Source organism: Gadus chalcogrammus, chromosome 13 (genome assembly GCF_026213295.1).
Source record: "Gadus chalcogrammus isolate NIFS_2021 chromosome 13, NIFS_Gcha_1.0, whole genome shotgun sequence".
Taxonomy (NCBI): Eukaryota; Metazoa; Chordata; class Actinopteri; order Gadiformes; family Gadidae; genus Gadus; species Gadus chalcogrammus.
In genome coordinates, this window is record NC_079424.1 from 21,277,444 (window position 1) to 21,299,580 (window position 22,137).

At 45.2% G+C, this 22,137-nt stretch overlaps 1 protein-coding gene across 1 annotated transcript in view; it reads left to right on the top strand.

Annotated features, from left to right (window-relative positions):
* The window catches only part of LOC130402107 (copine-8-like), a 71,555-nt gene that overhangs the window by 13,114 nt on the left and 36,304 nt on the right, over positions 1 to 22,137 (top strand). The window contains exon 4 of the mRNA XM_056606215.1: positions 7,289 to 7,392. Within this exon, the coding sequence (XP_056462190.1) occupies positions 7,289 to 7,392 (104 nt within the window). The remainder of the gene's footprint in view (positions 1 to 7,288; positions 7,393 to 22,137) is intronic.

The window sequence follows — 22,137 nt, forward strand, 5'->3', positions numbered from 1 at the left end:
CTGCTCCTCCCTCCCTCTCTGCTCCTCCCTCTCTGCTCCTCCCTCCCACCCTACTCCTCCCTCCCTCTATGCTCCTCCCTCCCTCTCTGCTCCTCCCTCCCTCCCTGCTCCTCCCTCTCTGCTCATCCCTCCCCCTCTCTGCTCCTCCCTCCCTCTCTGCTCCTCCCTCTGCTCATCCCTCCCCCTCCCTGCTCCTCCCTCCCTCTCTGCTCATCCCTCCCCCTCTCCCCCTTGTGATTCATTGTGATTGACAGGCAAGATGGATTCCCTAATCCAATTAGGCAAGTGAGGCCCACATTGGTCAGACCTGAGCATGGAGCGGCGTCATGGAGCGGTCTAAAATGTTGCTCCTACGGAGGCAGGAGCAGTCAACCAGAACAGAGATATTCACAGTGCATTTCACTCACCAATAGCTGATGGATGTTTCTGGCATTTCCAACCAATTACATTTAAATAATAGCTCTTAAATCATACCTGCAGCCCCTTAATAAACCGGTTGTTGGAAGAATGAATGAAGAAAGAACTTTGTTGGAGCTGTAGCATTTCATTTTGCTGACCCTTACCTCCCACAGAGCTGGTCCTGTGATTCAGAGAAAATGAGAGAGAGCTGAGAGACTATTCTGTTACAGACAGATAGATAGACTATGTACTCTGTAACCTTTTGCTGTTCAATAGAGTTGAGAGAATGATCTAATCACCCTTTAAAGGCTGGGAACAGTCCTGCAGCTGGTTCATACTAGAGCTATCAGCTTTGACACCATATATGTCTTATTAAGCTACACAGCTCATTGCAGGGTGAACAATTGAACAATTTACACAAGTTCAGTTACTTTAACAGCAGGCGAAAGCAAATAAAACTTCAACAAAAGGTGAATAAAGGACTAAAATAAATGTTCAGCTCCCACAGAGCAGTAAGGTTATCTATCAAAAGAGTACGGAGTCTTCAGTTTTATCCACCGCTGATAATCACATTTTGCACCTTTAATCTCATCTCATCTTATCTCATCTCATCTTCGTCCGCTTATCCGGGTTCGGGTCGCGGGGGGAGCAGCTCAAGCAGGGGGCCCCAGACTTCCCTTTCCCGGGCCACATTGACCAGCTCTGACGGGGGGATCCCGAGGCGTTCCCAGGCCAGTTCTGAGAAAACTCATCTCGGCCGCTTGTACCCGCGATCTCGTCCTTTCGGTCATCACCCAACCCTCATGACCATAGGTGAGGATAGGAACGAATATCAACCGGTAGATCGAGAGCTTTGTCTTGCGGCTCAGCTCTCTTTTCGGAACAACGGTGCGGTAAAGCGAACGCAATACCGCCCCCGCTGCTCCGATTCTCCGGCCAATCTCACGCTCCATAGTACCTTCACTCGCGAACAAGACCCCGAGGTACTTCAACTCCTTCACTTGGGCTAAGGACTCATTTCCTACCCAGAGTAAGCAATCCACTGGTTTCCTGCTAAGAGTCATGGCCTCAGATTTAGCGGTGCTGATCCTCATCCCAGCCGCTTCACACTCGGCCGCCAGCCGATCCAGTGAGTGCTGAAGGTCACAGGCCGATGATCCAATGAGGACCACATCATCTGCACAAAGCAGTGACGAGATCCTCAGACCACCGAACTGCAACCCCTCCCCACCACGATTACGCCTCGATATCCTGTCCATGTATATCACAAAGAGGATTGGTGACAAGGCGCAGCCCTGGCGGAGACCAGCACCCACTGAGAACGAAACTGACTGGCTGCCGAGGACGCAAACACAGCTCTCGCTTTGGGAGTACAGAGATTGGATGGCCCTGAGGATAGACCCCCTTACCCCATACTCCCGCAGCACCTCCCACAGTTTCTCCCGGGGGACCCGGTCATACGCCTTCTCCAGATCCACAAAACACATGTAGACCGGATGGGCATACTCCCTGGCCCCCTCCAGGATCCTTGCGAGAGTGAAGAGCTGGTCCGTAGTTCCACGTCCGGGGCAAAAACCGCATTGTTCCTCTTCAATCTGAGGTTCGACGATTGGCCGAACCCTCCTTTCCAGCACCTTGGAGTAGACTATACCAGGGAGGCTGAGAAGTGTGATACCCCGGTAATTGGCACACACTCTCTGGTCCCCCTTTTTGAACAGGGGAACCACCACCCCGGTTTGCCACTCCTTTGGCACTGTACCCGACTCCCACGCGATGTTGAATAGGCGTGTCAACCATGACAGCCCCTCAACACCCAGAGCCTTTAGCATTTCTGGCTGGATCTCATCAATCCCTGGGGCTTTTCCACTGCGGAGATGTTTGACTACCTCAGTGACCAGGGAAATTGACGACGAAACACCATCAACCTCGAGCTCTGCCTCCAACATAGAGGGCGTGTTATTCGGATTCAGGAGTTCCTCAAAATGTTCCTTCCAACGTCCGACGACCTCCTCAGTTGAGGTCAACGGAGTCCCATCCTTACTGTACACAGCCTAGATGGTTCCCTGTTTCCCCCTCCTGAGGTGCCGGATAGTCTTCCAGAAACACTTTGGTGCCGACCGAAAGTCCTTCTCCATGGCCTCTCCAAACTTCTCCCACACCCGCTGCTTAGCCTCCGACACGGCAGCAGCTGCAGCCCTTCGAGCCTGCCGGTACCCTGCAACCGAGTCCTCCAGGATATCATATCCCGGAAGAAGGCCTCCTTCTTCAATCGGACGGCTTCCCTGACCACCGGTGTTCACCACGGTGTCCGAGGGTTACCGCCCCTTGAGGAGCCTAAGACCCTGAGGCCACAGCTAGCCACCGCAGCTTCAGCAATGGAGGCTTTGAACACCGCCCACTCCGGCTCAATGCCCCCAACCTCCACAGGAATGCCAGAAAAACTCCGCCGGAGGTGTGAGTTGAAGATACCTTGGACGGGGGCCTCCTCCAGACGTTCCCAATTCACCCGCACCACTCGTTTGGGCTTACCAGGTCTATCCGGAAATTTCCCCCATTCCCTGATCCAACTCACCACCAGATGGTGGTCGGTTGACAGTTCCGCCCCTCTCTTAACCCGATTGTCCAAAACATGCGGCCTCAGATCAGATGACACGATCACGAAATCGATCATCGATCTTCGGCCTAGGGTACTCTGGTACCAGGTACACTTATGAGCACCCTTATGTTCGAACATTGTGCGTTATGGATAATCCATGACTAGCACAGAAGTCCAATAACAAACGACCACTCGGGTTTAGATTAGGGAGGCCGTTCCTCCCCACCACGTCTCTCCAGGTGCCTCCATCGCTGCCCACGTGGGCGTTGAAGTCTCCCAGCAGAACTACAGAGTCCCCTACTGGAGCCCCATACAGGACTCAATTCAGGGTCTCCAAGAAGGCAGAGTACTCTGAACTGCTGTTTGGTGCATACGCACAAACAACAGTCAGAGTTTTCCCCCCTACAACCCTTAGGCGCAGGGAGGCGACCCTCTCGTCTACCGGGGTAAACTCCAACACCGCGGCGCTCAGCCGGGGATTTATGAGTATCCCCACAACCGCCCGGCGCCTCACGCCCTTGGCAACTCCGGAGAAGAATAGAGTCCAACCCCTAGCCAGGAGTACGGTACCAGAGCTGAGACTGTGCGTGGAGGTAAGCCCCACCAGATCTAACTGATAGCGCTCCACCTCCCTCACAAGCTCCGGTTCCTTTCCCCACAGCGAGGTGACGTTCCATATCCCCAGAGCCAGCTTCTGCCGCCCGGGTCTGGTCCGTCGAGACCCCTGACCTTCGCTGCCACCCATGTGGCTGCGCACCCGACCCCAATAGGTCTTCCCACAGGTGGTGAGCCCATGGGATGAAGAGAGGGGGGATGCCACGTAGTTTGTTCGGGCTGTGCCCGACTGGGCACCGTGGCAAACCCAGCCACCAGGCGCTCGCCATCGAGCCCTCCGTCTGGGCCTGGCTCCAGACGGGGGCCCCGGGCTTCCTCCGGGCCGGGTCACATCTCCTCTTCTTAAGTTATTCATTGAGGTTTTTGAACCATTCTTAGTCTGGCCCCTCACCTGAGACCACTCTGCCATGAGAGACCCTACCAGGAGCACAAGGCTCCAGACAACACAGCCCTCAGGTTCACAGGGACACGCAAACCTCTCCACCACGATAAGGTGACGGTTCCAGGAGAGGTACCTTTAATCTCTTGATACATGTATGTGTATATTTATAAAGGGTGCTGTTGATTAATGTGTCCGGCCTAAAACATGACATACAGACACCAGATGAATCACACACAGGTCCACACACGTTCTTTGTAGATCCACTGATTTATCCTTTAGTCCCCAGGTGTTGTTGGGCTTCTTTGCAATACTGGAAACAAGTTTCACTCACACGCACACACACGAACGCACGCACTCACTCACTCAGGTGGCCCGCCTTCCAACAAGCCCTGCATGTGAAAGCCTTCCCGTTGGTAACCTGGGTGCTGCAGCAACTCCCAAATGTGTTGGTCTTGAGCTGGAGAGGTAGCTTCGTTAGCGTGTTCTTCTGAGTAGGATATTTCATTGGTCTTAGAGCTGGAGAGGTTGCTTCGTTAGTGTGTTCTTCTGAGCAGGATATTTCATTGGTCTTAAGAGCTGGAGAGGTAGCTTCGTTAGTGTGTTCTTCTGAGCAGGATATTTCATTGGTCTTAAGAGCTCGAGAGGTAGCTTGGCTAGCTTGTGTGTTCTTCTGAGTTCTGAATTGTGTCCAGCACCCTGTTAGCTAATTTATTTATTGAACTTTATTCTACCAGGAATATCCCCATTGAGATTGAAAATCCTTTTCCAAGGGATCCTGGCCAAGAAGGCAGCATGAAAATATAAAAGTATTAGTTTAACCCCTTTAGCAAGCGGCGTACTACGGAGTACAAGAATTACTTTCCATCCAAGGTTCCTAACATGGCTCTGAATAGATCCTTGAGAGAGGTTAAACGCTAAACACCCTCACTCAATATCCCCCCTCACATAAGGAACGCACAACTACCTTTTCTGTCTCCCCCAGAAGCTTCTACAGATGCTATTGTAAAGAGGAGGCGTGATTGACAAGTGCAGATTACTGAAGCTAGAGCATGGGAGACTGGCCTGGGTTGCGTTAGGTCGATAGCTCATCATCCCCGGGCCCCCTGGGAGGGCATGGAGAAGAGACAGGAGAGAGGGGATAGGGGGAGAGAATGGTAAACGGTTCTTTCTAAGGAGTTGATTTCTGATCAGTGGTGGTCATTGCTCTATTTGTAGGACCATGCCAGACTCACTGAGTCAGTTTACCTGCTGCTATGTTGCTCTATCATATGTCATTTATCATACATGTTATATATCATTAAATAATTGAATAATGAGTGTGGATAGTGTTGTTGATGGCTGGTCTAAGCATCCTCACATGGCCCGACTGATGGGACTCTGGGGCCAACACAGGCGTTGACACCACATGACAAATCAATGTGCACAGGTTACACCAGCCATGACCTAGGACGCATGCAGCACATTTTTGCAGCAGTTTAATAGCAGAAGATTTCTCCCTTCGAACCTCGTGATTCAATGCAATGTTGAATTGTTCAACAATATTGTGGATAGCGGCTCCCTGCACTCTGAGGATAGACCATGTTTAGTAACTATTCCTCTATTGACATTTACATGCGGTTACATGCGGTTACCAATGCCAGGACCATCCCAGTGTTTCCCCAAGCACTGTATGGTTAAGGCGGCCGCCTTAACAACAGTAGGGCTCCGGCTTGACTACGAATGTCTAATTTATTTTTATAATAATATATATATATATATATATTTTTTTTATGTAAATATTTTTTAATTATTATGCATTAAAAAAGTACAAAACTCTCGTAGGGAAAGAAAACATACTTACATGAGGTACAAAAAATAAAGATAACCGCAAGCGGTGATTAATGGGGTCCGAGCAAAATTAAAAGTCAAGAACACACTAATGGAAGATAGATAATTATGACATATAATTATTAAGGAAAGGTTTTGATGAAGATGTTCCACTTAATGCAATACTGTGCCTCGGCTTTCAGGTGAGCTGCAAAGCATTGGCCGAATGTCATGTTGAGCATGCAAAAATCGGGATTTGAAGTCTCAACCTAAGGATCACCTGTACAAGGCATTATCCCATTGAGCCACTGATAAACCTGAAAATGCAGCCTCAATCACATGGTCAAAATGTCTATTGAAAAGCATACAACATCCAGAAACCTCCAAGCACACATTTCTCAAGTGAATTAAGGGCTTTCTTAAAAGCATATACCTGAAGAACCTTTGAACTCCTGGGGAAATTAAACCTTCGTAGTCAAGAACACTAACGAAAGAAATATAAATATGATAGAGTTAATTATGAAGGAAAAATGGTTAATGAAGAAGTTCCCCTTAATGCCATACTGTGTCTTGACAGTCAGATTCTTGGAAACTAATCAGTCAGAAGGTTGATTGCCTGATGAATTTCAGGTGCTGTTCATTTTGTGTTTCTTAAATGAGTGGCAATGACAGAATGTCCTGTTCAGCTTGTTCTTAAAGGGTAATTCCGGTTTAAAATGGATTTGGGATATGTTTTGTATGATAACAAGTTGAAACGTTCATTTTGGAGCACAAAAAACGCATATAGATGCTTTCTTCTGTTGGCTGTTTTTAGCTGATTCTATCAAAACGCTATAAACTTGGAACGAAGGGGGCAGTGGTTATGGTAAAAACTAAATCGCTATTTTAAACCACTTAAAAGGCTAGAAGTAGCCCGACACTTCTTTGGTAGTATAATAAGGGTCTTAACATATAAAACGAGGCATTGAGAATTTTTTAAGTATACTCTAATTTTCCATACAGATAATCCAATGCCAAAGCTTTGATCCATACTTCATGTTGTTCTTGTTTTGTGTATGGACCTTGACTGAAACCAATTCCTGGCAGAAGCATTCAAATTCTAACTCTGAAATGCTTGTCTAGCGCTCAGACTTGGCTCCATCAAACAACCTCCCAGAATGTAAGAAAGTATTTTTTGTATTTGGGAGAAGATATTGCACAAAATTATAGGCTATTTAATTGTTAAAATATGACATATACAATGATCAATTCAATTTATTTTTCTTTCCTAGTTTGAATTGGGTTTTCCTTGGGATTCAAATATTTTCACTGCTGCCACTGCATCCAAACTTCCCTGGATATCTGTGTCTGATCTTATTCGCTTTCCAAAACTGTAATCCATGGGATTATAATGAAATAAAGAATGTTCATATGAATGATGATGAATGATTACTGTGATTGTTCATTGGCCGTTGTAGTCATGTAGTAATCATCTGTTCCTCTCTTCACAGTTCGGTCGGACGGAGGTCATTGACAACACGTTGAACCCAGACTTTGTGAGGAAGTTTGTGTTGGATTTCTTCTTTGAAGAGAAACAAAATCTACGCTTTGACGTGTAAGTAGAAAATGTCTTTCATTTGGAAATATGCAAATGTGCAAGGCCTTTACGATGACATGAGAAAGTGTAGGTACGAAGGCTGAAGTTGGGCTGAAGTTAAGCGGCAGTAAGCTTCAAAATTAGTCAATTTTTTTTCGCCTGGCCAAGACCTAAGAAGTTATTTGGCTGACAAAATAGTTTGTTCTCATTGTGGTTTCAGTTTGATGCCTGAGCCTTCCATTACTTAAAACCATCGGGTCTCCAGGTAAGGAGGAATCGGAAATCTGATTTTGAAAATAAATCAAAATAGCTTAGCTTTTTTCAACTATTCGCACAAAATGTTTGAACTGAAATTGAATCTGCTGGGTTTGGAAACCTACTTGATCTTGAAGGCATATGAAACGCCAAAAAATCATTTTGTTGTTGTGTGTGCGTGTTTCCTCCACATCACCTCCTTTGGTTGTTAAGACGTCGCCAACCATCCTCTCCACAACAAATGATGCTGTCCCACAAGCAGCGCCAACGGCAGTTTGTGTGGACGATAGGAAGGGTCCATAGAGGAGAAGAGGTTTACTATGGATCAGGGGTAACACCTACTCGATCCATAGTAAACCTTTTCAGACGGATCCCCTCCACTCCCACATGATAGTGGAGAAAATTAACTATTTCCAAACTTGGGTGATAAAATGGGGTTCCTAAAATGCATGCTGGCATTTATGGAATATATGTTTTACAGCAGCAACGATTCTCATTATTAAACGGCCATTATTAAACAGAGAATGTTAGTGAAGAGGAGTGCTAACCATGACTGAACATTCCTTCATCATTTGCACAATTAATGCAGATGTGTTAACATTCCCCCCATCTTTAAAGCCTCATTAGCCTGTATGCTAGCCTGCGTTGCTTGGCAACCATTTTCCCTCTTGAAGAGCTATATAACTTGACGGTATAACGAAGATTTATTTTCGTAACTGATTGAATTTTTATTGCTGTGGGTTTATTTAGTGAACTGTTAGTAGGTAGTCTTAGGTAGTCTATAGTAAGCACATGAGTGACGTTTTATTAAGCGATAAGCCCTTTGTGAACAGCTAGGGGTTGGGGCCCTAAGCCAACCCAGCTCCACGTGGTTTATTGTTGAATCTAGACCCTTCCCCCATTCACAACGTTGTCATCACAAGATGCAGATTTACCTTACAATAAGAGATTCTAAAGGACTATATTTATTCACCGTCTCTAGGACAGGAAGTATGCAAATGAGAAGATTAACATAGATAACTCCGTTGAGCACATGACTCATCGGCTGTATTGGAGACGGTTGAATGATCGGTGATGCACCGCTGGTGACATCAGATCCTGAAGCTACTGACAGGTCAACAGGTCAGACCCTGGGACAGTGCCTGTCTCTGGTGTCCCGGCTGGAGCTGTCCCCGCTAACGTCCCTGTTTCTAAAACGTTTTTTTTTTTAAATATGTGCAGGGAGTGTTAATGTCTCTTGAATAATTTGCATACTAAGATTGATTAGAATTCATCCGAGTGTAGGCTACAAATGCGATTAACTATTTACAAGTGCAAAAACTCCAACATATTCTTTATTTAGCTGACCACTTATTTTTTATCCCGACAAAAGCCTCCTAAGGAAAGTTCCTCTGCTACTTTCTCCTGGATCCCACCATCCTTCCCCGTCTTCATTAAATGCGACTGAATCAATTTCTCTCCCATGATGGTCATTAGCTTGCGGATTTCACTGTCTCTCCAGAACTACTCATGTTTATGTCGCTGCGTTGCCTCTGTCTAGACAACGCAGCAACACCTCTACCCAAGTCCCGCCCCTGGAACTGCGGAGCCGTATCATCGCATTTACATGAAAATGAAACCCCAATATGTGTGGAATTCAAGAGCGGAAATGTGGGTGCTTAATCAAGCCAGTATATTACATCGGTCAGTGTAAACGTGCAGACCATGCCGGCAAAAAGGCGGGTAGAAGACGGGCATATTTGGCAGTGTAAAAACAGCTATAATAAACCATTGGGCATGTGGTCTTCATTTTAATAGTTTAATTCAGTAATAAATCAACCATGACAAGAAGAGGAGAAGGAACGTAATGTGGTTTTGTCAGATTTCTTGTTTCTGAAAAACAAACATCAGATATTTTGGCCTGTTTTTCATTTCAGAGATCTTGTCACCTTGGCCAATAGGGGCCGTAGCCCTTACTGGCTGAGAGGAGAGTGTAGCAGCTTTCTAGACTCTTTGCAGAGGTTGCCGGTTAAAATCCCACCTGCCGGCATAGACATATACATTCACATATATAACTACATTATTACAGTCCAGCTTTAGTAAATGCCAATGTCTAGAGAATATGGAGCCTAGTGACTATTAACTAGCTGTCTATATAAGGTTAGCTAAATCATTAAAATAATAGCCTAATTACCTCCCTTAAATACATAAAGCACGGTGTGACAGGAGTAGACTCCATTAGTAATCAGTATCTTCAAGCTTCTTTGTGTTTGTGTAATGTTTCAGCTTCCAATATGTAGGTATTACAAAATCATTATTTGAAACAGCGTTAAAGGTTAATTTAAGATTTACTTGAAATGTATGACCTTTTGCATCAGTCTCTCTTTTTTGTTGCCGTAAAATCACCAAAGCATTTCAGATTAACAATTGACCAAATGTTGCGTGTTGTTATTGTATTACATAAAACTGGGCTGTCAGACTTCTTAGTAAAGGACAATTGAATGTTAATGAGAGAAATGTGATTAAGTGCACTGATCCCACTTCAATTCACTTGAAAACTCAATATGTTTGTGATTTTCTGCACCAGGTAGTGTGGTCAGCCTGCCATCTACAGACCAGGCAACGAGACCCTGTCACAGGGTTGATGGTGCACTGGGTCTACAGTAAACCCTTAACACCGGGTTTATTGCAGAAAGGAAATATCCTTTGCATTGTCAAACCACATCTACTTTGAGAAGGATAGCTTAATGATACAGCACATAGTCCCACGTGTATACCTTGCGTATAGTTCTCAAAATAAACTCAGCAAAGAGACTCATACTGTGAGTCTCTTTGCCATTTGTATTGTTTGAGCTCAGCATCTTCCTGTCTGTTGAGTTTTGTGAACCTTTTTTTGTGAAGAGGCAGAACGAGCAAAGTGTCTATGCATGCGGATCTCATCACTGTGTGTGTGTGTGTGTGTGTTGCGGCAACAACGGTCGTCGGCGGCTGCGATTCCCGAAATAAACGCTCGAGCACAGTTAAGGTGCAACGGTTTTATTACTGCAGCTCACAAAAGAAAGGGGAAATCATACAGTAACTCAAGTTTCTTCCACACTGGGGCAAAAAGGGTGAGGGGTCTCCGGGTCCAGTCCGTCGCTGAGGTCGGCGTGGCTCCCGCTCCCGGCTTCTCGCGCGACTGTCTCTCACTCGGCTCCCTCCCGGCACGAGCCCCATGGCTGAGAAAGCCCCGAATGAGTGGAGAAGCAGGCTATTTAAGCTGCTTCTCCACCGGTTCCTCAGGTGCTCTTCATCTCCTTAATTGGCAACGGCCAGGTTGCCACAGTGTGTGTACATGAGGATTCTGATCAGTGTGTGTGTTTGTGTGTACATGAGGATTCTCATCTGTGTGTGTGTGTGGGTATGAGGTTGTGTGTGTGGGTGTGCATGAGGATCCGCATCAGTGTGTGTGTGTCCATGAGGATCCTCAGTAGTGTGTGTGTTTGTCCATGAGGATCCTCATCAGTGTGTGTGTGTCCATTAGGATCCTCAGCAGTGTGTGTGTGTCCATTAGGATCCTCAGCAGTGTGTGTGTGTCCATGAGGATCCTCATCAGTGTGTGTGTGTCCATGAGGATCCTCATCAGTGTGTGTGTGTCCATGAGGATCCTCATCAGTGTGTGTGTGTCCATGAGGATCCTCAGCAGTGTGTGTGTGTTAACATGAGGATCCTCAGCAGTGTGTGTGTGTGTCCATGAGGATCCTCAGCAGTGTGTGTGTGTCCATGAGGATCCTCATCAGTGTGTGTGATCTGGATCAAATGCTCCAGTTCACCTGATGACAATGAACAGGAATATAATGAGGATGACCTCCTCCGACGGAAGAAGACGGTGGTGGTCTCTCTGGTGGTGGTCTCCCTGGTGGTCTCTCTGGTGGTGGTCTCTCTCTGGTGGTCTCTCTGGTGGTGGTCTCTCTCTATCTGGTGGTCTCTATCTGGTGGTCTCTCTGGTGGTGGTCTCCTTGGTGGTCTCCTTGGTGGTCTCTCTGTTGGTCTCTCTCTGGTGGTGGTCTCCTTGGTGGTCTCTCTGGAGGTATCTCTCTGGTGGTGGTCTCTCTCTGGTGGTGGCCTCTCTGGTGGTGGCCTCTCTGGTGGTGGTCTCTCTGGTGGTGGTCTCCCTGGTGGTCTCTCTCTGGTAGTCTCCCTGGTGGTCTCTGGTGGTGGTCTCTCTCTGGTGGTCTCCCTGGTGTTCTCTCTGATGGTGGTCTCTCTCTGGTGGTCTCCCTGGTGGTCTCTCTGGTGGTGGTCTCCCTGGTGGTCTCTCTCTGGTGGTCTCCCTGGTGGTCTCTCTCTGGTGGTCTCCCGGTTGGTCTCTCTCTGGTGGTCTCCCTGATGGTCTCTCTGGTGGTGGTCTCCCTGGTGGAGCTTCATGGGGGGGTTCCAGTAGAGGCAGCCTCCCAGTATGAGGGAGTACATTATTAATCCACCTCCTCTACCGGCCCTCGGGTTATTTTTAGCTCTCTACCTCAGTGTGGTCCAAAGGACGCCGCAGAGCGCTCTAAGGACCACCCCAGCGCCGGACCCCACGGGCCTAAACACTCTTTCTATCTAGGAATTCGTCACAGAATTTCTATGCAATAATCACGAAATAAATAATAACAAACATACATTTCTTTCAAAATGTACTTCATTAAAATATGTTGAACCCTCAGTCTTATGTTTTGTTGAGGTGTGTACTTACATTATCTCAAATGTATCCAAAAAAATGTAAACCCAGAATATTGTCTAGAGTTTGGAGAAACAATTTAACCAGCTATATGAGTCGTCTTAAAGTTACTTCACAAGTTAACGTTACTTGCGGCTATTTCACGAAAATGTGATTAATAATGGCTTTTGTTTGTAGTGTTCATTGAGAGACCCCTAGTTGCAGAATTAGATATTATGTCTTTAAGACAAGTGATCCTCAGAAGTCAACTCAACAATATTTCTCCTCTATAACCCAAGGGCCCACAGGCACAGAGGCTCTCTCCACATGTCAACGCTCGACCAGATGCTTGTAAAGCTGTGGACGCTGAGCGGTACAGGCTTTCTGTTCATACCCGTTGTACCGAGAGTGTGTGTGCATGGTAACAAGTTAAGAATCCACACCGGTCCACTCTGACGATGGACCCATCGTCAGAGTGGTTATAGAAGAGGACGACAGCCACATGCCAGCATGTGATCGGTCCAGGGGGATAGAGATATCTTTGAGGGGGGAATATGTAACGTCTGTCCCCCACCCTGGACCCCTGTGAGGGGGAATATGTAACGTATGTCCCCATGGATGGGGGGTTAACTCTGAACTCGTTCGCATGCACACAATGCCAGGATCGATATGTTAAACAGAAAAACCTTTACCATTGTACTGTGCACTTTTCAAACCTCTCCATGAATCAGTTTTCCACCACTTACTGCTGTGCGTTGATTTGTGCCTACGCAGATGTCCTTGCATGTGGCCCCAGAGGTCTTCTTTATTAGTCTGGCTCCACTCCTTCATGTCCATCCAGGGACAGTAGCGAAGCCAAAGAACTATGATTGGGGGAGCTACGGGGGGGGCTGGCTTGTTTATAGCAGGTGCTCATACAATTTGACGCAACAAACAAGAACAAATAATACTACTAGAGAAAACAAGATTCAATGATCCCGGTTTAACAGGCTACAGAATTTAAATGAGATGGCTAGATGCCCATAATTGACGCTTCTATTCCTCAGATAGGTCTTTAACCGGCGTAATCAAGAAAAGCTCTGCAGCTGCACACAAGTTTATATAAATCAACACTTTACAAGTTAGTCAGATGTGTTTATATATTTTATATTATTTTAAACACGAAAATGTTTCCATAAATATTTTACAACACAAAATGACGCATCTTTGGGAGGGGGGGGGGGGGGTCAGCATTATTTAAGGGGGAGCGTAAGCCCCCGCTAGCCCCCCTTGCACGCCACCGCTGCTCTCCTTAGAGGCAGACACACAAGACACCACAAACACAGACTACAGCTGTTTGTTGGCCGAAGGTTGTTGCCCCCAGTAATCTTTCTTAAATCTAAAGTTGGTATTTTATTTTCTTCTCTTATCTTCTGCTTTACCGCATCTCTAATTCGTCTTTGCGTAGAGTCTGTAAACTTCGTCGGTGGCCTGTTGCTTTAAATATTGCCGCCGTAAAGGATTATGAGTTACAAATATCTTCTTTCCTTTTTGTAAAGGTTATTCACGAGTAACCTATGCTAATGGTGGGTTAAAGGTTGCATCGAGGCACCTTTCCTTAGCATTTTTAGAATTCGAACAACCTTTCCTCCAAGTATTTCCAGGGCATCTCGTTAGCATAAAACTGAATCCGTAGGGCCCCAAGAGTCTGAGGCCCCGTCCACATGGAGCCGAAACGGGTGAAAACGATCCGGTTTCGTTTTATGCGGTTCAAGAATGTGTCCGTAAAGACGGAATCATCGCGAAACCGCATCGAGCTGTAGAAACGCTGTAGTAGAAAGACGCTGGTTCTCCACTGAAAAAAGTGAAATACTTTGTAATGTACAGTTAGTAATTCAATTTATCAAGGGGCTTTATTTAAAGCTACAAAAAGAATAAAAATAAAATAATAAATAAAAAATTCAACGCAACTCTGACGTCCCCCAGCTGGTGGGGGGCTAATGACGTCATAGTTTGCGTTTCAGGGGTCCGCACGAATCCTAACACGAAACTGCATAGGTCCGGATAGATTTGAAACCACCTCCGAGGGTGGTTTCAGAAATGTGCGGTTTCGGGCACCGGATTCGCCGGCTCCGTCTGGACGGTTGGCCGAAACGCACAAGACTTATGCGGTTTCACCAAAAAATCGGCTTCGTGTGGACGGGGCCTGAATAGCCAAACCGATGCTCCTGCTCTCCCACTCACCCACCCCCCCCCCCTCCCCAGCCATACTTAAACAAAAAAATTCTCTCAGTGTGGCTTTTCCTAAAAAGTTCAAATAAAGTAAAGGTTTCATCAGCCAACCCCCCCCTCTCCTTTAATTCTGGAGACTGGAGGCGACCTCAGGGTGCAAAGCTGTGGCTTGACTTTGGCCAATGCAGGGCTGTCTGGCTGCAGAGGTAGCACCATGGAGGCCCCAGAGCAGGGGGCCTTGGGGTGCTGGGATGGCAGCGGTGTGGCTGGGCCAGGCCTGCGGCCGTGCTTTAGGGGCTACTAGCTGCTCTCGGCAGTTGGTTTAGCTGCAGCATCATCCCAGTCCGGATGAGCCATCTCCACCACATGCCCCCAAATTGCGACTTTTGAATCACACATCCACACTCGTTACAAGATTGTGGGTCCTGTCAAATCGTTGCCAGCTAGCTGTCCTCAGAGCAACTCGTCTCCCTCAGCGACCGGTGTAGAGAAGATTGAGAGTCCACTCTCTGTTTCTGTTACGGTTCCACACATCTAAAAGCAAACTGGGAGGCTCTTGAGATCTTTGAAATTGAAATCCATTAAAAAGCACTAAATATTTAATCCCAAATCACCAAAAGGTCTAAGAATACGACATGCCAGAAGTCTCCAGACAAGTTATTTTGGCCCTTTAAGCAGTCGCTGAATAAACTGCATTCTGAAAGTTGCACCCCTGATCTCCAGATGCCCAGGTCCCTGTCCTCTCTCTTCTTGAAGAGATATAGAAGGCTCTGTGGAAGCCATTTCCCCCCAAAATACATTGAATCCTACCAAGCAGGCTTGGTGTAGGATCTATATACGCTTTATGATGCCACAGGGTTGAGGAAACTATGCTGTTAATTATCAGCACTCGAACGCTGTAGGACAATTGTGAAAAAAGCCATCACCACCTATTTTAAGATTTCCACTTTTGGTTTATAAATACCTAATTTCCTTTGAAAACAGGCAAGTATTTGTTCTCCATCTTAACCTTTCCGGCAAAACTATATTTGTTGTTCTCAGACACGATCAAGTAGACAACCTCCCTTTAAGGCTGTGTTGAAGTGCACCGTGCTGAAGAAAACATCCCCGTCATCTTTATCATGGACCGGGATGAGCTACTTAATACAGAACTTCTCCCCTTGATGACTTATCTCATATTAAATCAACGCTGCTACTGCACTTGGGAACAATCATTTTGATAATGTTCACGTTTATTATTCAGCCTCGACAGACACAGTTGCCGTCTAAAGGAAGGCTCATACATTTTACACCTTTCTGAGCCTCCTCTCCAGTCTCCTTTGGCCATCAGTCACAGCCGTAACTCACTGATTTCCTTTTCCTCACTGAGCATTTCTGAGCCAGCTGTCTGGATCAACCTTACATTCATTTATTGGCAGGCAGACAAAGCTAAGGGGACGGTGTTGGGATTAAAATATGGAGGAGAGAAGTGGGGGGGATATAAGCAGTTATAACCGAGTGGAAGGGGTAGTGGAGGAGTACAGATGGGAACGGGTGGGAATTCTGTGAACAAATGGGAGAGATAGAGCGGTATGTTAGGCAGGTTCTACCACTGAAGCCTCCTCTTGTCTCTCCTGGATTCTCCATTAGCTTCCTGCGTTTAGAGCTCTATCCAAAATCTCACTGCATTGAACATACATATTTAATAACTCACACATACACCGCAACCCTTACTCACCCCGTCACTCCCCCTCATGTTTTTTCATTAGCATATTAGTTCAGTTCTGCCATAACTGAAGGGACGATGGCATTTTAGACGTTTGGTGTGAGAACCTCACTAGGGTCTGGTTCCGGGACTCCTACAAGTGATTCCCGACAGATTTCCGACTGGTCTTGCTGCTCAGACCGGCGCAGTCATCCCCGCCAATCAGGTGTCAGTCATGCCACTGTGTTGCCGGGTCGATGGACGTCCTGGCCATGCAGAACACCAGCCTGTCAATCACCGTCAGAGAGGACCAGGGCCTCACTGGAACAGGGTTAGACTACAGAGAGAAACACATGAATAGGGATACACTTCATATTGTAAATGTGCACCTTTAATCTTTTCAAATTCTATTCTAAGAATAACATGTAGTCATCTGTGATAAATCATTATTATTTCAGAGTGCTTATCCCTTTTAAATAACCATATTATTATTAGGAAAAAATTATGCATGAAGTTTAGAAAGGCTAACTAGTAGCTAATAAACTACAGTAACTAGTTGTTGTCTTCTGCTTATTTCTAAACTGTTTGTATAGACTCTGTGTTGTGTATTTTTTCGTTGTAGTAGTAATTCTTGAAGTGGAAATCAAAGCAACTTGACAGGTTGGATCAGAGAGTCGAATAGATGGTTTATTCAAGGATGTAATTCAGCACAGGTACAGACTATCCTTAGTGTAGGTGCGGTGAGTAGCAGTCGGACGTGCTCTCTTCACACCGAACCAAAGGGTTGGGGCGAGTATTATAATAAAGAAAACGTGAATAACAAGAGAACAGAAGCACTCTCAATGATAACGTATATGGCCCTGGCTATGTCCCAGACGACCAGATTGGTTCATCCTGGTTAAGACATATCCAATAGCGAAATGTTGGAAATAACACCTCTAATCAGTATGAGAGGCACTGGCCTGTATCTAGACTAAGAAATGTGAACACAGAGAGACACTAAATACACCAACATTCTGCATTCCTCCCTCTTGATCATATTAAACGTAGTTTAAAGATCAACCTTAAAGAGAATTCAGTGTATCTACTGGTAAACAATTAACTATTAACTAAATCAACAAAATAAAGCATAAAAGGCAATAGTAAACAAAAGTATACGGTAACACTTTATAATAAGGTGCCATAATAAATAGCAAACTAGTCATTACCTTAATATTACATTAATATTTGTTAATTGTTACTATAATATCTATTTGGCACAAGTTAATAGTTTTTCATCATTAATTAAATATTAGTCTTTTGCATAACCCTAACCCAACCCTAACACACGGCCCTAACCCTAACACACAGCCCTAACCCTAACCATAACACACGGCCCTAACCCTAACACACGACGACCCTAACCCTAACCCTAACCCTAACCCTAAGCACAGACACTCTCTGGTCAGTGAAAAAAAAAGATTAACTTGTGCCAAATATATATTTTAGTAACAATTAACAAATATTAACAAAGGGTTAGGTAATGACTAGTGTGCTATTTATTATGGCACCTTATTATAAAGTGTTACAAAGTATACTCATCATACACAACTAAACCAGGTGTAGGCTACTTAAAAAAATGACAAACTCATTAGGTTAGTCATGATTAAACCAAAACAGATTAAAAAGTGAAAAAATAAAGGAAGTTGACTGTCCAGACACATCCACCTTTCTTTAATAGCTCTCACTGTTCCAAGCAGTAGTTCCATTACTCTAAACCAGGGGTCTTCAACGTTTTCCAGGCCACCCCCAATCTGATGGAGAGATGGAGCGGGGACCCCCTACATATATATTTTATAAAATTGTGTTTTATATTAAACTGGTCCTATAATGCCATGTATAAATGTACCTTATTATTTTGCATTCAATGATAAGATATTAAAATAATACACAGGTTCATATATTCATGATTTTATTTTAAACATGTGCAAGGTACAGTGAGTAGGGTGGCCATGCCACTGCCATTCATAAAAGTCAAAAGCCTCGGCGTCATCCTGGACAACACCCTCTCATTCGCACCCCATATTCACAACATCACCCGGACTGCATTCTTCCACCTCCGCAACATCGCCAGACTCCGCCCATCACTGACCCAATCCAGCACTGAAATCCTAGTTCACTCATTTGTCACATCACGCATAGACTACTGCAACGCCCTCCTCACCGGACTCCCCACCAAACTCATCAACAGACTGCAGATCATTCAGAACTCAGCCGCCCGGATCATCACCCGCACCAAATCATCTGACCACATCACCCCTGTCCTCATTCAACTTCACTGGCTCCCAGTACACTACCGCATCCAATACAAAACCCTACTCCTCACCTTCAAAGCTCTCCACAACCTAGCCCCCAGTTATCTCTGCGACCTCCTCCAAGAATACACTCCCTCCCGCTCCCTCCGCTCAACCTCTGCTGGACTACTATGTATCCCCACATCACGACTCACTTCAATGGGTGCCCGGTCATTCAGCTGTTCAGCACCCAGGCTCTGGAACTCCCTCCCCCCACACATAAAACAGTCAGACACCATTACAACCTTCAAGTCACAACTCAAAACTCACCTGTTCAAACTCGCACACAACGTCTAACTGATCACTGTTTTGATTGTTTTTTTTGTTTTGTTTTGTCTTGTTTTTGTTTTATTTATTTCTTATTGCTTATGTTTACTTATTTATTTATTTATTTATTTATTTTTTCCACAATGTCTTGTTTTTTTAAAAAAATGTATGATGAATATATGCTCTGTAAGGTGACCTTGGGTGTTTTGAAAGGCGCCTCTAAATTAAATGTATTATTATTATTATTATTATTATAAACATAACATAATAAACTGATACCTGCCAAGATCAACAATGTCTGTCAATTGCATGTAATCATGCATAAAAGCTATTCAAATGGTCATTTTTAAAACTTAAGGTAACGAAAATTTGTGATGTTTGTTAGTGTCTTTCTTATCACGGAGAACCAGCGGTTTTCGACTTCAGCCCAGCCACATTATCATGGATGTCATGTACATAATTAGACGTATTCGTAGACGCATCCGGGACGTATGTGCAACCTCTCTGGTGTAGATGGCGCTCGATAAAGAAACAGTACCCTCCAAGATGCACAGCAAGGAAGTCCAATAAATACTGATGTTGGAAAATCATAGTTTTAAGCCAGTACAATTCATGATTAAGGTCAGTCAGGCCATGGCCCGAAGCGTTCGCTATAGTGTGAATAATATGGACTAAATCTCTAATCTCATCAACAGCAACTGTGACACCATAGTGTGGAAGGATCACTCAGGGCCCTATTTTAACGGTCTGAAACGCAAGTGAGAAGCGCCAAGCGCAAGAAGCTTTGTGGGCGGTTCTATGGCGATGTTGCTATTTTACCGGCGCATAAATTACTCTTGCGCCCGGCGCAAATCTAAAAAGGGTTGGTCTGAAGTAGCCTAATTACCTGTAGGTGTGGTTTGGGTGTAACTTGCAATAAACCAATGAGAGTGCCAGCTCCCATCCCCTTTAAGAGCCATGAGCGCATTTGAATCTGACGAGTTGATATTTTGAAGCGCGTTTGCAGTCTACAATGAGACATGCATGACCACATGAATTTCAAACTTCAAATGGCTCAGTTTATGCCCAAATAATATGGCCTAATTCCAGATGGAATAGCGCTTTCTTCCACAACTTCATAAATACTGAAGTTGGACTCAGTATCAAATTTATTTGATACTGAGTCCTCAAATAGATTTCGGCAAAGAAAACTTAACACACATATGATATGCAGTAACTGTGGTTCTATTTAATGATGTACACAATACATTAACAAACATCGTTTCTTTCCAGTATTGTATGCATTATCGTTATCGACTTGTGTTCCTAATATGCATGTGTCCCCCCGTTAATATAGCCTACATTGACATGGACTGTATTATGCGTTACGTGTTTAGTTTGCGTGTGTTTAAACAGATGGACGCACACACGCACGCCTGCATTCATTAATTATTTTACACATACACACACGCACGCCCGCATTCATTCATTCTCTTTAACACTCACTGGCGGTAAAACAACGTTTTCTCACGATCAAATACTCATCAATCCTAAAAGTAATGAGCTTGTACACGATGTCTGTATCAAGAAAATATGTGTTTGCTGTACGGTGTTTGCAGATGCATTGATTTAAAAGTACAACTTATTACCGCTGTATCAGCTGTTCTTTCCTAAATAATATACCAAGAATGTGCGGCTATGTAGATGAGAGAAGCAAAGTGTATGCGCGAGGTGCACAAGCAACATTATGCATGCGCCCTTAAAATAGCATCTGAACAATGCTTTATTGAGTGGGAGTTGTGGTAGTTATGTGACGAAGGGTTGGGGGTGGGCTGGGGGCTGCGGGGGGCAGGTAGTTCGTTCAGCAGTCTGACAGCCTGTGGATAGAGGCTGTTGGTCAGTCCGTTAGTCCTGGAGCGGATGGAACGGTATCTTCGTCCAGAGGGCAGTCGCTGGAAGAGATGGTGCGCTGGGTGGACCTGGTCCTTTAGGATGTTGTTCACCCGGCGTAGGCAGCGGGAGGGGGAGACTGTGGAGATCTCTGGGAGGCTCTTCCCAATGATCCTCCCCGCAGCCTTGACCAATCTGTGGAGGGCCTCCTGTTCTGCCCTGGTGCAGCTGGAGAACCACACCAGTAGTCCGTAGGTGAGGACGCTCTCTGCTGCGCAGTGATAAAAGTTGATCATCAGTTCCTGTGGAAGTTTTGCCCTTTTAAGATTCCGCAGGTAGAAGAGGCGTTGTTGTGCCTTACCCACGGCAGAGGTGATGTTGGTCCTCCAGGACAGATTAGGAGGCAGATATGACGTCCTGTCCACACACAAACATGGTCCCATTTACCGCAGGCAATGCATCAGTGGCAATCGTTTGGCCAGGTGAAGCACCAGGCATGCAGGTTAATGGGGGTAGGGGGACATTTACAAACATTATTATTACAATTATTTTCTGATATGGAAACCTGTTCATCGCCCACAATGGCTGAATATGAACACACACTCTTACCCATATCCCACCCCTTACACCTTTAGAAGCATAGCTCCATTTGATCTTAATTGGGGGACCTGCATCCATTGGGACGGTGTAATAGGGAACCTGGGCTGCTTCAGATCTAGGGGTTGGTTACCTTCGATGGCATGTTTGTAAGCTGCAATATACTCGGGGATGAGTTTTTGCAACAGAGTTCTTTTCCAGGTGATGGTCACCGCAGGTGTGATGGGGATGAAATGTCGTAGTAGGGCTAGGCAATAATTTGAATCTGATTATTAATCGCGATAAAACTAAGACGTAAATGCTCGATATTAAAAAAATAAATAAAAGTTACAAAAATAAAAAAAACAGTTCTGATCTGGATTTACCTAACAGCCAATCACACAGCAGAAATAAACCTCTGCAAACATATGAGATGGTTGCCTCCCTGACAAAGGAGTTTGATGTGATTCAACTCACAGATCTTTTAGTTTTAAACACATTATTTTATGTAGCATAATATCTGGTTTTACAATGTTTACATTTTGCACTTATTTTATATATTAAAGTTCAGTTCATGTACCAGGGCTTTTGTTCATCCACTTTTTTACTTTTTATGTGTTGGTTGTGCCCCTACAAGATTTAAGATGTTTTCTGAAGCCCTGCCAAAGGAGTTTAACGTGAAAGAAGTCAGAGGTTTTATTTTTATAGTCATTATTTTCAATAGGTTACAAGGCAAGCTACCTTATATTTTTGCAATATCGCCCAGCCCTAGTAGGGCGACAGGACAACGCTGAGACACAGTTCAGTTCAAGAACAGATAGCCACCTCTGCTATCACAAGGACTCAACTCGTGTCTGTGTTTCCTGGATGTCCAGGTGTGATGAAACATGTAATTTAAAATAATAAGT